General features: G+C 40.5%; 1 protein-coding gene across 5 annotated transcripts in view; it reads right to left on the bottom strand.

Moving 5' to 3' along the window:
* pot1 (protection of telomeres 1 homolog) overlaps positions 1-15,703 on the bottom strand; it is a 299,294-nt gene that overhangs the window by 193,137 nt on the left and 90,454 nt on the right. For all 5 annotated transcript variants that reach the window (XM_069903354.1, XM_069903353.1, XM_069903352.1 and 2 more), the window contains exons 5-6: positions 15,258-15,368; positions 6,082-6,132 (exon numbers count right to left, since the gene is read on the bottom strand). In XM_069903354.1, coding sequence (XP_069759455.1) covers positions 6,082-6,132; positions 15,258-15,368 — 162 coding nt within the window. The remainder of the gene's footprint in view (positions 1-6,081; positions 6,133-15,257; positions 15,369-15,703) is intronic.

Raw genomic sequence — 15,703 nt, 5'->3', positions numbered from 1 at the left:
GAGTATAAAGCTCCTGTACTTTCTTCCACCCACATTGCACATGGATTTGTCCCCTTTGAGAAGTAAGCACTGCCCCTTCAGTACAATGCAGAGGGCTCTCCTCCAACTGCAACTTTAAACTGAGGTCCTATCAGACCATGAGATCTTTCACCACAACTTCAATGATGATCAAATCCAATAAAAGGCAATGGCTTGGTCAATGTACATCCCTTCATCAATGTACATTACTGACATAAATTACAAGTTGTCGGCATTGCAGTTTTTGTCACAAAAATATGCCAAATCTCTTGCGAGAGGCATCATGGCTGCCAAGTGATTTGGGATATTTTGAAAATGACATGTTTCAAGGCAGGATTATTTCCTGAACAGCAGGAGTTCTCAGTTCACATCAAATCTCTCTGCTTTTGCTGTGCAAACACAAGTGGCCTTGCTATATTTTATCCTGACACCAAGGATGCACAATATGGCTACAAGGGGATTTTTAAATTAATACTTTCATGACACATGCCCGAGGTAGCTCATTATTTGTACTCATTAAATGAGAAATTGATCAGCACACTGACCATCTACCAACTGTTAAATTATTATGAAATGAAAGAATTAACTGCTTGCTTATGCCACCAGCAAAATACACCACATGGATTACGAGAAGACAGGTATTTTGAAAATAGATTACAAGTTGCTGGTATCATAAACCTTCAAACACCAGAATTCACAAAGTCCCAAATCATACCGAAGCACTAAAGGTTTTAAATGCAAGGTGAATATCCTATTGGTGGTGCTATCCAAACTGGCATGTGTTTTTATGTAATCTCCAAGTAATTATCGACTGGTTCACTGAACCACACAAGTTGAGCCCTCCACATCCACAAGACAAAGGTCCTCTCCCAATCGTTCCCATCACCACACTGTCACCAACATGGTGAGACTCTGAGTTCCCATATCTCAAGCGACATTGCTCATTAACTTTATCAGCACAACCTTGGATTGATTGAAGAAACCCCATATGAAGATCAAGACTTCAGCCTTGACACAAACTGATCGTCCACAGGACAGCAATGATTCCTATCCTCCTCTATGCTCTTAAGATTTACACGACTGATAGTAGATATCCCAAGTCACTGGAAAAGTGCCATGATTGCTGCCTTCATAATGTCCTCCAACTTCAATGAAGGATAAATAAACCAATCTTATCCTACACCATAATCCCTAGCACCAAGACAATATCATTTGCTTGTCCTATACAAGATTCTCAAAACATTCTATTCTAAGCTCTGTCCCCCAGGAAAAGATGTGCCCAGAACCTCCTTGGAGAAACACATCATTCATTCAAGCTCCTGGACAAGATACTGGGTTCATGCTTCAAGAGCTCACATTAGTCTTGCAGAAGCAGGAGTTCACCCCTTCACAAATTATCCACCTGCCCTTCTCACCGGGCTCCTATTGCTCTATTGGTGGAAGAGTCGGAGTTTCCCACATTGGTTTCATTAGTCACTGCAGATCCCACAAAACAGGAGCAGGAGCACATCACCCTAGACCTTGAAGACCCACTTCACTGAAGACAGGAAATTTAACTCACAGAAACCAATAACACCAAGAAACCTTAGATTGATGGACACACCGATTCAATTAAGTCATCCAATCTACTTCATCGGTAGAAATAAGCCAAATCAAAATCTAGCCTCCCTGAACAGGAAAGTGATAAAGAACATTGTAAAACATTCCATCCCTTAATACAAGAAGCAGTTAGTGAACAGCTTTATCACAGACTGGGGAGAGGAAAAAAAAAATCAAATGGCATAAGTTCACCGACTTCAGATGGCCTCAGCATGTCCAAACACCAGGCATGTCTAAACATCATTCCACACAAAATATTTCTTCTCACATTCTCATTGCTGCCAGCTCAAATTCACTTGACATTCACAGAGTTGGCATGTTTAACAACAAATGCCTTCTGGAAAATTAATCTCCCAACCATTCTATTTTAAAGTTTGAAAGTCAGAGTTTGGATTTATTGTCAGAGAACATGCATGACATCGCATACAGTCCTGTGGGCCAGGCAGAATTTCTACTTATTGGCAGTGCAAAAAAAATTGCACTCAAAGTATGTATACAGAAGAGAAAAATGTAAACAAATGGACTGTGCAATACAAAAAATAAAAATTCAATGATAAATAGTTTGCAAACTGAGAGTCTTTAAATGAATCCCCGACTGAGTTTGTGGCAGAGCAGTAGCTACTGTTTCTGAACCTGCTGGTGCGAATCTTGTCGTACCGATACCCCTTTCCTGTTGGCAGCAGCGAGAACAAAGCATGTCCTGGGTTGTGTGGATCCCTGATAATTGCTGCTGCTCTCCAACAGCAGCGTTCCATGTACATTTTCTCGACGGTAAGGAGAGTTTTGCCTGTGATAGCCTGGGTTGTGTCCACTACATTTTGTAGTGGGGTTAGTGCCTCCATACCAGGCTGTGGTGCAGCCACTCAGCAAACTTTAACCTACACATCGGTAGAAATTTTTATCCAAAGGATTGGTTTGGTTATCGCCCAACTGCTATAGGATGGTGGATTAAATTTGAACCCAGTTAGCATTATTAAATAATTCTATACAAATATTCAAGTTCCTCTGTGCAATACTCAATGCTCAAAAATTCCAGCAATTGTTTGCAACGTGGTGCTGATACCTACTGTAACAGAGCACTAGGATTCGATATTCAACATGCCAATTGTATTGACGTTTCTTCTCCCATTTTGGAATCCTTTTTCTCTCCAAAACAAAAAGGCAAGATGCGTTCAGCAGAGACAATTAACTGGCTAGAACTTCACTGCTTCTTGTCCCTTTATCTTCCCTCCCAATTTCATTAGTCTTCATCAATATGCCAAATTTCCTTTTTTCCCCCCTTAGAAAATGCTCACACAAAAGATAGCAACGTGGCTCTAGAACTGTTGTACATTGCAAAAGATTCAGTACAAAAACCGAACAATTCCTGCCACATAGAAAACCATCTTTGAAAATTACAAGCTTAGCAGTATCATAGAAATCCCTTTTATATGCACTAAACGGAGGATTAGCTTTGCTGAGCCCACTGCAAATCCAAAAGCAGATTGGCTCTGAAGAAGAAGCAAAGATAAAGGGATGGAGAAATAAAGAAGTAAATCAGTCACCATTGTAAAATCATAGAGCTAGGATTTATGCCTCTATTGACGTGTCTGCTCCATGCTTTCAATAGCCACCGGAATGTTATTTATCTATTTATGGTGACCTGTATTTGTTACAAATTTATTTTATTGATTCACTTTCAAAAGATGGTCTGCTCGATTTATCCATTGACTTTCCTGCAGAATTCTCAGTTCGATCTGGGTACTTTGCTCAGTTCATTTTCTTTGCTCAGTCAATCTATCGCTGCTGTTTGCAGATGTAATTGAACTTGGTATTTCAGTTTGCCTTATTCACTGAGAAACAATGCTTGTGGACAGCAATTCCCTGCTTAAAACCACTGTGTTGGTATTTATCAGCTTCATTACACTGGAGCTGCTGGGTGCCTTGATGCTTATCAATCAGCATTCATTAAACACACAGTAAACACAACGTAATCACGCACTGCAGACAATGGTGCATTTAGTAAAATGCTCAAAGATGAGCAAATTTTTGTCGATGCAGGAAAGCCAAAATGAAAAGAGCACAGGAATTCAAAAACTGCAGATGCTGGAATCTTGAGTGAACAGAGAGAAGTTGGAAGCAATCAGCTCTGGCAAAGCAGGTGCCTGAGAGAGGTAAAGAGCGAGCACATCAGATCAATAGATTTTTTTAAAATTAGGATCATGTCAACTTAATTTAGGTTATGTCATTCATTATTCTGAAAAATTCTGGTTCAGTACCCTCCAATTACCAATCATTCTACTTATAAAGATTGATTAGCCTACATTTATGACACAGAACAATGGGAAATGAAGTAGAACATGGTCATCAGGTGGGAGTGAAGACTTCCTCAAGCAATATCAGGTCAAAGAGACCCACAAGACAGAACCAGCCATTCTGCCCACTACATTCATGCACCATCAAGTTCCTATCTTTCTCATGTCATTTACCAACACTTGGTTTCTGGTACTCTGGGCGATGTCAGTTCAAGCATTTGTCAAGATACTTCTTAAATATTGCAAGATTATCTGCCTCCATCACCTATAAAGTCATTTCTGGATTCCATCCAGCCTGAAAAAAGTTCTTCCTCAGATCCCCTCTAAACATCTTACCCCTTACCTTAAACCTATGCCTTCTAGTTTGAGATACCATTGCTCCAGGGAAGTTTCCTATCATCCATTTCTCCTCAAAATCTTCTTGAACACTCACACAAATGAAAAGCTCTATCCCAGGCAACATTTTTGTGAATTTCCTCTCCACCTACTCCAGCGCCATCTCCTCCTTCCATAGTGCTACAACCAGAACCATGCTCCAGATCGGTCCTAATTAATGTGAAGTTTTACCACAGCTTCTCTTCTCCTTCATTCCATATCCTTCTAATGAAGGGAAGCATCCAACAGCCCTGCTTCACCATCTTCTCCACTTGTCCTATTGTGCTGGCCACCCTGAGAGATCCTTAGATGTGTACATCTAATTCCTTAACACTCTCCAAGTTCTAGCTATCACTGTAATATATTCTACCCATTTTAGTCCTTGCAAAGTGCTTCATCTAGGTTCATCAGGATTAAGTTCCATCTGTCAGTGGCTCTGCTCATTTTACCAACAGCATAATATCATCCTGAATCCAATACAGCCAACTTTTGAGTTGAAATGGTTACTGTATAAAACAAAGAGTGAGGACCTTCGCACTGATCCCTTCGTTACACTAGTCGGAGGGATCCAATTAAAAATAAATCCTCCATCACCTCTGCCATTGTTTTGCCTTTCTTATCAACTGATGAATATCTCCCTGCAGAGCAGGACTATCGTCATCGCCAATATCTGTGCCATCTGCAAACTTTTTAAGGATACTTCCTACATTTGTATCAAAAAGGGGGGCCTCTACACTCTTGGTGCACGGTTGCAATCACATAAAATAATCTCCACCATCACCCCTGCCTGAGCAAAATTCATCATCTTGCCCTGGATGGGCTCTAACCTTTTGACCCATCTCCCTGTGGGACCTTATTAAAGTCCATGTGGATATAGTGCTGGTAAATCCAAATAGGGTAGACAGGTACATGATGGGTGGCTTGGACATAGTGAACCAAAGACCTTTCTCTGAGCTGCCTAACTCTACAGCTCTGTGGTAATGAGCAAGGCAGGGTTGGCATTTTTGAACAAAAAAAAAAATGGCAAACCACTTATCAGCAAAATCTGCTTTTGATTCTCCGACTCAAATTGCTTTGTTCGGCTTCCCATTCTCAGGAATTAATTTTTTTTTTCTCAACTTATGATAACTTGTGTAATTCCGGTACGGAAATAGAAAACGATGGCAAGACTGAGCAGGTCAAGTAGCATGTGCGGAAAGAGAAAATAAGTTTCATGCTGGGGAACATTGCAAGGGCCTGAAAGCTTCTGCTTTTCCTTCCAGAGAGGCAGCCTGTCCTGCTGAGAGTTCCCAACATTTGCTGTCTTTATTTTGGATTTCCAGCATCTGCAGCATTTTGTCCGAATTGTTATTCTGTTTGTAAAGAGTGGAGATGGCTCAAATGCCATACTTTTCACATTTAAAGCAGTAAAAGCCATGGAACTGAGCTCTAAGCAGTCTTCTGGGCTTTGCAGTAGAGCAAGGTGTTTCTAGAGTGCCAGATTGTGCTGGATTTGAACTGAAATATTTACAATATTAGAATTATTTCACAAGATTCCCCGTTGGACACATTCGAGTGATGTAGGACATAAATTGAGCCTGTGAATCTATCGAAACCAGTTTCCATGGGTACAAAACCATTAAGTGTTTGCTTTTAAATCTCTTTTATATAGTTAAAAGTTTCTTCTTAAATTACAACAATGATGGCTGTAATTTCACATCTCACTGGCCGTAATGTTTGTGCGGGCCTTTGGAGGACATCAATCCATCTGATGTATCAAGAGGACAAACATTTAGTCAGTGAAGCCAACAATTACCTTTTGCCTTCGGATGATCGGTGCCAAATTGTTCTCAGCTCTGCTACAAACCTAAGATAAAAATAAACATAAATGCAAAAATGAATAAAAGATATAGTTGCTAAAATATAGGCCGAGTGGGGCTGGATTTACTGACTGCAAGCTGTACTGTTTACACGATTAATTCAGACAGTTTTTTATTCCCACAATTTATAGACTGCATACAGAAGCTCTCCAGCAGTACAGCCAACAACTTGTATCACTGCAGCACCAAATACAATGTGGATAGAAAGCATAAAAAATGGGCCAAATAAGCAGCTTCGCTTAGAAGTACCATGAGTTTTCTGTGAATGGAAATAGGAGCACACACACACACACACACACACACACACACACACACACACACACACACACACACACACACACACACACACATCAGAAGTTCACATCTGTAACAAGCATTCAATAATTCTAGGGGATCTACAACACAAAGGGGCCATTCAGCTCAGCTCATTCATGTTGCGTTAATAATATTGCAACTTACATTATCATCCAGCTACTTCACATACCTGTAGCTTTCATCTTCCCTTGCAAGGTACTTGCACCATTTCCCCCCAACTCCTTATCTTGGTTTTGTTTTTAAGTCATACGTACAGCATGGTTACGAGCCCTTTCAGCCCATGACCCCACGCCACCCAATTAACCTACAACCCTGGTACACTTTGACGGTGGGAGGAAACCAGAGCTCCTGGGAAACAACCCACTCAGTTATGGGTAGAACATACAAGCTCCTTGCAGACAGTGTCCAATCGCTGGTGCTGCAAAGGCGTTGCGCTAACCACTGGGCTAACTGTGCAGCCCAACCATGGTAGCAGGCTCCACTCGCTAACCATCCTCTGGGCAAAGCGGTTTCTTCCAAATTCCCTGTAGACAACTTAACTACATTTCTCTATCCTCACCTCTTTAATCCCCAGATAAATTTCAAGGCCACTATTTTCTTTTCTAGTGAATGTGCGGAAAGAAAAATGAAGTTTCACACTGAGGAACATTGCAAGGGCCTGAAACCTCTGCCTTTCTTTCCAGAGAGGAAGCCTGTTCTGCTGAGTGTTTCCAACATTTGCTGTCTTTATTTTGGATTTCCAGCATTTTGTCTGATTTGTTACCACTCAATCTTGGCCTGTCTTTTTATAAGATTTTTCTCATGTTAATGTTTATCCATCCTCTTATACAGTTTTCTCAACCTATGGTCTGTGCTGCTAGTTCTCCATGGATTTGTCATAGCTCGACCACTTACACTGAGAGAAGACATGCTAATGGTATAAAATAATGTGTAAAATGAAAACTAAAATTTTGTCTGTGGTCTGGAAATGGGGCTGATAAACTTGCCAGTACCCCTTCTCCACCCCAAACTCACTGGTGGTCAGTGGGTTTTTTAAATAGGTTGAATAAGTTGAGGAGTACTGATCTAGTGCACATAAAACCACGATCAGTGTGGTTAAGTCAAGCCTCGATTTATGCTTGTGAGTTTAATATTTCTTGTTATTAAAGATGAGGGAAAACAGGGATTAAAAATTGGGAAATCTCTGAAATTCATATATTTTAATGCTAGGAGTATTGTAAAAAAGGTGGATTGATACTTGGAAGTATGATGTGGTAGCGATTAGTGAGACATGGTTGCAGGAGGGATGTGATTGGCAACTGAATATCCCTGGGTTTCGTTGTTTTAGGTGTGCTAGAGTCGGAGGGGCAAGAGGAGGTGGGGTTGCATTGCTTGTCAGGGAAAATATTACAGCGGTGCCTAGGAAGGATAGATTAGAGGGCACATCCACGGAGGCTATTTGGGTGGAACTGAGGAGTAGGAAAGGAGAGGTTACACTTGTAGGGGTGTATTATAGACCACCCGGAGGGGACCGAGACCTAGAGGAGCAAATCTGTAGGGAGATAGTAGATATTTGTGATAAGCACAGGGTTGTAATTATGGGAGATTTTAATTTTCCACATATAGATTGGGAAACACATTCTGTGAAAGGACTGGATGGGTTAGAGTTTGTGAAATGTGTGCAAGATAGTTTTTTACAACAATATGTAGAGGTGCCGACCAGAGAAGGAGCAGTGTTAGATCTACTGTTGGCAAATGGGATGGGTCAAGTGACGGAGGTTAGTGTTGGCGAGCACTTCGGGTCCAGTGATCATAATGCCATCAGCTTCAATGTCATTATGGAAAGAGAGAAATCAGGGCCAAGGATTGAGGTTTTTGATTGGGGAAAAGCTAGATTTGAGGAGATGCGAAAGGACTTGCAGGGTGTGCATTGGGACAATTTGTTTTATGGGCAGGATGTAGTAGAGAGATGGAAGTCTTTTAAAGATCAGATTTTGAGAGTGCAAAAGCTTTATGTTCCTGTTAGGTTAAAAGGAGGGGCAAAAGGTTTGAGAGAGCCGTGGTTTTCGAGGAATATTGGAAACTTGGTTCGAAGAAAAAGGGAGGCGTACATTAGATATAAGAAGCATGGAGTTAAGGAGATGTTTGAAAGATACATTGAATGTAAGAGGAATCTTAAGAGAGGAATTAGGAAAGCTAAAAGAAGGTACGAGAAAACTATGGCAAGCAGGGTGAAAACTAATCCAAAAGAGTTCTACAAATATGCTAATGGTAAGAGGAAAGCTAGAGACAAAATTGGTCCCTTAAAAAATCAGAGCGGAAAACTGTGTGTGGAGCCTAGAGAAATGGGGGAGATATTGAACAGTTTCTTTTCTTCGGTATTCACTAAGGAGAAGGATATTGGGAGATGTGAGATAAAAAAAGCATATTGGGTAAATATGGGGAATATAGAGATTACAAAAGGTGTAGTTTTAAGGTTTTTGAAGAATATAAAGGTGGATAAGTCTCCGGGACCAGACGGGATCTTCCCCAGGACATTGAGAGAAGTGAAGGAGGAAATAGCAGAGGCTCTAGCAGTAATTTTCCAAATGTCATTAGATATGGGGATAGTGCCAGAGGATTGGCGCATTGCGCATGTGGTTCCGTTATTTAAAAAGGGTTCAAGGAGGAAGCCTGGCAACTATCGGCCTGTAAGTTTGACGTCTGTGGTAGGTAAATTAATGGAGAAAATTCTTAGAGATAGTACTTATAAACATCTGGATAGACAGGGTCTGATCAGGTGCACTCAACATGGATTTGTGGGAGGAAGGTCATGTTTGACCAATCTGATTGAATTTTTTGAAGAGGTGACTAGGAATGTGGATGAGGGTAGCGCAGTGGATGTTGTCTATATGGACTTCAGTAAGGCCTTCGATAAGGTACCACATGGAAGGTTAGTTAGGAAGGTGCAGTCTTTAGGTATAAATTTTAAGATAGTCAAATGGATTGAACATTGGCTGAAAGGGAGAGGCCAGAGAGTGGTAGTGGATAATTGTCTGTCAGGTTGGAGGCCGGTGACCAGTGGTGTGCCTCAAGGATCTGTATTGGGCCCATTGTTGTTCGTTATATACATTAATGATCTAGATGATGGGGTGGTGAATTGGATTAGTAAATATGCAGACGATACTAAGATAGGTGGAATAGTGGATAATAAAGAAGGTTTTCAAGGATTGCAGAGGGATTTGGGCTGCTTAGAAAAGTGGGCTGAAAAATGGCAGATGGAATTTAATGCTGATAAGTGTGAGGTGCTTCATTTTGGTAAGAAGAATCAGAATAGGACATACGTGGTAAATGGGAGAGCATTGAGGAATACAGAAGAGCAGAAAGATTTAGGAGTAACGGTACATCGTTCCCTGAAGGTAGAAACTCACGTGAATAGGGTGGTGAAGAAGGCTTTTAGTATGCTGGCCTTTATCAATCATTGCATGGAATATAGGAGTTGGGAGGTGATGTTGAGATTGTATAAGACGTTGGTGCGGCCTAATTTGGAGTTCTGTGTGCAGTTCTGGTCGCCTAATTATAGTAAGGATATAAACAGAGTGGAGAGAGTGCAGAGAAGGTTTACCAGAATGTTACCTGGGTTTAAGCATCTAGAGTATAGGGAGAGATTGGACAGATTAGGTCTTTATTCTTTGGAGCGTAGAAGGTTGAGAAGGGATTTGATAGAAGTATTTAAGATTATGAAAGGGATAGACAGAGTGGATGTGGATAGACTATTTCCATTAAGAGGAGGAAAGATTAAAACAAGAGGACATGAGTTAAGAATTAAGGGGCAGAGGTTTAGAGGTAACATGAGGGGGAACTTCTTTACTCAGAGAGTGGTAGCCGTGTGGAATGAGCTTCCGGGAGAAATAGTGGCGGCGGAGTCAATTGTATTATTTAAGAAAAGGTTGGACAGGTATATGGATGAGAAGAAGATGGAGGGTTATGGGCATTGTGCAGGGAGGTGGGACTAGAAAGGGGTGTTTGGTTCGGTGCGGACTAGAAGGGCCTAATGGTCTGTTTCCGTGCTGTAATTGTTATGTATGTTATGTTATTTGGGAGTTAGACTCCTGGAGATCCAGTATTGAAACAGGTCCTTCAGCCCACAAGTCTGTGCTAACTATCAAACACCCATACTGACACAAATCCTGCCCCAACCCATTCTATTCTCCCTATCCTGGAGGCAACTGAGAATGGCCAATAAACCTAGACTGTCCAACAGTATTATTATTGACCTCTGAAGATTATTACAGCATATTATCAAGTGATAAAATTCATCACAAAAAAAATTGATCTAATTATGAGAAGATATTTTATGGAAAAGCATGTGACTTAGTTCATTAAACATTTTTACAACGGCAATGCATCATTAAAAAATTTTTTTTTAATAAAAGGCAGAAAATTCAGGTTATGGGAAGAGAAACTGAGTTAAATCTTTTAACCAGTCATTGAAACTAAAAAAAAAAGTGGAAAAAAAAGACATAGCTGAAGCTGCAAAGAGGGGAGATATGAGAAGAGCAGAGAGGATATTTATATGACTTCTCTGGAGAGCTTCCTTCAGCACTCATCCAATTTGATCAATGCTGCTGAGATTCCAAATACATTGCCATTTGAAATTTATGGTTCTACTTCGTTCCATTTTAGAAACTGTTCAGATAAAGTAAAAGGTTGACTGAGAAATAAAAATTACTTTAAAAAAAATGTGGAGATGAACTAATGGCCTTATGGCCAAAGTGGGCCAGACAATATTCATGTAGACTGATAGTTTGTCAAATGACTAGGACTGTACATTTGCAGACAGCTCAAATATATCCAATTGGAACCTGGGACATTTGTTAAATGCAGTGCTGCCTGCAGTCATGGAGAATCTGATGAAGCAATTAAATTTGCAGGATGGACAGATGGAGTCATTTTATCAATCTTGTACTCCATTCATTCCAAAGGAAATTAATGAGCTATTAATTGAGCAGCCTCGAATCTAGCTTTGAATTCTGCTGGATAGACAGTGGAATTCAAAGGACAGGAGCTGGCCCAGTGTATAGTCTTGTCCTCACAAAATCTGAATGTCAGTAACAGAGGCCAACAAATTACAAGCAAAATCAAATATTTTAATGTGAAAACCAAACTATTTATCTGAGGTACCAATATCACAGGTCACTTTTACTTTTGATATAAAGGTTAGTACTGAGATCACACATCAACTTGATTGATCTGTTTTTGAAACTTTTTATGTCCGAGAATATTGCAACTTTGCAGTGTGTTTGGGGAGCTCTAATTTGTTTTCAATCCATACATATCCAAATTGGCTCATGCTTTATAAAAGCCAGGCATCATTTGGCACTTAAAGCTCCAAAGCAAGGAATTGCTTCCTCTAGTCTAAACTCTTGTGCAGGCCCAGTATTGAATAAATAAATTAAACTCATGCAAGGTACTGCTTTGACATTGCATCCCTTGTCTTTTCGGTGAAAACACTGATCATGTCAGAGACTCTCAACCTTTATTTCCACCCCCCCCCCCCACTCCCCCACTCACATACCACCTTAAGTAATCCCTTATTAACCACAGAGCACCTATGGCAGAAAGGGTCTGTGGTTAGTATCGGATTACTTAAAGAGGTGTGTAAGTGAGGGAAAGAAAAAGGTCGAGAACCATTGCTCTAACCTATTCAGCCACCATAGTGGGTTGCATTAGACTCTTCACAACCCTTGGCACCTTGTTCAACTACATTCCCACCACACAAGTATCATAAACAGCTAGAGCAGCGGAGTCAGGAAACCTGCTGACTCACACATCCAGTGACCCGATTCAATATCAACTTCTGGTCCTACTTGTATGGAGTTTGCAAGGGCTCCCCGTGACCATGTGGGCTTCCTCTGGTGTCCCAGTTTCTTCCTGCATCCTAAAGATGTGCAGGATTGTAGGTTAAATGGCAAATGAACTGCCCCTGGTGCATTTCAGGCATCGAAACCTTCAAATATGCTCCTCACGTGTCAGGAGTTAATAACCCTTTAGTGCTCCCTGTTGGCTATCACTTCTAAGGTCAGCTCCTCGAAATCTCTGGGGAACACGCAACATATTCTACACATTCAACAACCCTCATCTTCTAATATCTGAAGTTAAAATGTTCACGATGGCACTTAATCATCATCTTTGCATCACCCTGCCCACGGCCTCCAGTGCTTTATCCATATCTTGGCCCCTGCATTCCAATTAACTTTCTGTGAGGTACTAGACTCCAACTGCAGTTACACACATGCATGTTTCGTCTCTAGCCATGCACCCCACTTGCCCTCTGGACCTTGACACATTCTGGACTATCAAGTGACCCAGACATTAAAGATTTCTGAACAACCAGGTGTCAAATTATCACATTTGTACTGTATTACACAAAGTAAATTCCTGTGAAAGTTAGCCATCTCGGCAGTAATGGTAATCCCATCATCTGATATGAAATTCCTGAATAAAGTCAGAGCTGAGGATTAAATCATAATGCCATTCTAAGTCCCAGTATTACTTCCTAAAAACAAGTCTACAGCTAAATGTACCAACAAACATTTCATAAGGTGGAGAGGGTAAACAAATTTAGGTTCTTGGCAAAACCGAGATCTGGATATGTTTATCAATGCATCAAAAAATTTCAAACTGAACATCACGTGGCGGTGAGTGGGAGGTTTGAGTTAGAGGAGTTGTTCTAGTGAACCGGTGCGGACTTGAAAGGCCGACATGGCCTGTTTCCGCTCCGTAAATGGTTATATGGTTATAGAACATCCACTGTCAGTGAGATAGGGTGGCATCCACTTTATTCATGTGCACTGCAGAATAAGATATTGTTTGTTGAAGTACCAAAACACAATGTGCTCTATCCCTGATAAATGTTCTGTTCATCCTAAATAATCCATAGGTGTATGAGAAAAATAAAATTGTAAAAAGAAAATCAATGGAGGGACAGCTGAAAAGTGACCACAAGAGCTACTGTTTAACATTTACATGCCGGAAAAAAAACTTATCAGAAGAAGAATCTTCCATCAATAAATGAAGACTCAGCATGGATTTTATCAATGAATTTCAACGACCTACTCCCATCTTCTTGTTCCAGAAAAGTGATTTATCAAAAATTGTTCTGTTGTCAATGTAGCCAAATTACTGCCAGATTAAACTGTAACGTGCAGACATGTCTCATTTGCTGAGATGTAAAGAAATCTCGCCTCCAGTTCAAGAAAATATCAATTCCCTATTGTGCAACAAATTAAAATAATTCATTGCACTGTAACTACATTAGAAGCATGCATGATCAGCTTAAAAAATAGCTAGAAGATTCTACATTTTCTTTACAGTGATAAGATGGTCAATTTTATAAATTAGAAGCCGGTGAACTAGGAACAATTTTATAAGGGAGTAAGATCGCTTGCAAGCAGATTAAGTGTTCATGAATACCTTTTTTTTTTAAAAAAAAACCCCAAAATGCACCAAATGTGAGAATAAGTATGGTCCCCGGCCAGAAACAAATGACTTGCTGCTCTTATTGCAGAGTTCTGTGTCATTGGTGGACCTTCAAAAAAAAAACTTTTAACATGATTATCTTCCTCAAGAAAATTAGTAAAGAAGAAAATAGGCAATAATGGAAACACTTAGCAGGTCACAGAGCGCGGAGAGAAACTTTTCAGGGCAATGTCTTTTCATCTGAACTCACTGACACAAATTGTTAGCTCTGTTCCTCTTTTCTTGTCCTGCTGTGAATTGGCAGCTCATTTCCTATCCTTGTTTCAAATTTTCAGCATTTACTGCATTTGGCTTCTCCAAGAAATTCCGGAAGAAAGGGAGGGAATCAATATTTGGGAACTGTGCAGGGAGCCATGGGGTTGATGGTTTTAAATGCAGCACTGGAAAAACTCAGCATGTTCGGTCTTTATGAATTTGCAAAACTGCCAAGATTGAGAAGAGTTCAGAGAAGACAAATGGACAGTAACATTTATAGACTTTTTACAAGAACAGGTTCAAAAGTCAAATATCAGACTGACATCAGGGGGCTCTTCATGAAGAAATGGAACAAACAAGAATGAGGTGCATAGCCTGGAATGAGGTGGGGGGGAGGGGTCTATGTCTTTCACTGGAGGACAGAGACATACTTTGAATCAACTGTTTGAAATGAATCAAATATCTTGCACATTTGGGATTGAAAAGTGACCTCCTTATTCCATTGTACTTCAATGTCGAAACCAGTACACAGAATTTAATATTGTTCCCCTGGATTTCACTGGGCTCAAATGGCTCCCTCTGCTGTTAATCCTAAAGAGTGCAGGGTTGATCGGCACAACTTCACTCACCCATGAAAATAAAGACTGCAGTGCTGTAAATAATGGCCACAAAAATGAAGATCTTGAAATGATAATCCCATCTTGAAGGTGTCCTTCAAGAATCAACGACTTTCCATCTGATAAAATACTGGTGGGTTATTCACACTTTCTTTTTAATAGTGTGGGTCATAAATTTCTAGCACTTCCATTTGTCAGCATTGATAAACATACTTAATAAGCCTCTCAAGGAAAGAGGAATTAAGGGTCTTAGAACACAGGATGGCAACAACTGCACGGCAAGAACATCTGACGCTGCCGTTGAGCAGATTGCCGTTGGGCAAGATCCCCAACAGTCATTTCCACGTCAGTTTCTCAGCAAAACCATAATTTTTCCTCTGTTCTTGCTTGGATTTAGAATAAATATCAATTGCTAACTGTTACCAAAACTTTTGCCAATACTTCAAACCTAACGAGAACCCAAAAGATAACGCAGCTTGACATACAAACACCGTGCCTCCCGTTTCGTCTGAAAGTTCAAATTGGAAAGCGTGTCTTCCATCCTGACCAGCACTTGGGGACTTGCTAACTTGGAAGTTCGTGAGCACCACTGTGTCCTACAGAGATATCAGGAGAAAATCAAAATAAATCATTAGGAGTTAGAGAGAGAGAAGGGATTGTTCAAAGATCACTTTCTTCAACATATTCCAAGTATTGCAAATGGTCCACATGGCACATGCAAAACATACTTATTTCTGGAGCATCCCACTTACAGAAAAGAAATCCCTTTAAACTTTATGTTCTCCATCTCCCCATATTTTTCACAAAGTGCCAGCAACCTCCAACAAAATAGTTCCACTGTCTCAAAGATTTTCCCCCTCAAAATAAGTGGCTGCTTAGTCAGAATAGAAGCAGCCCCTTCATCCCAAAAGAACTTTACACATCTCTTCCC

This window comes from Narcine bancroftii, chromosome 11 (assembly GCF_036971445.1).
Source record: "Narcine bancroftii isolate sNarBan1 chromosome 11, sNarBan1.hap1, whole genome shotgun sequence".
NCBI lineage: Eukaryota > Metazoa > Chordata > Chondrichthyes > Torpediniformes > Narcinidae > Narcine > Narcine bancroftii.
The sequence above is the reverse complement of the archived record's forward strand: the minus strand, read 5'-3'. Positions and strand labels throughout refer to the sequence as shown.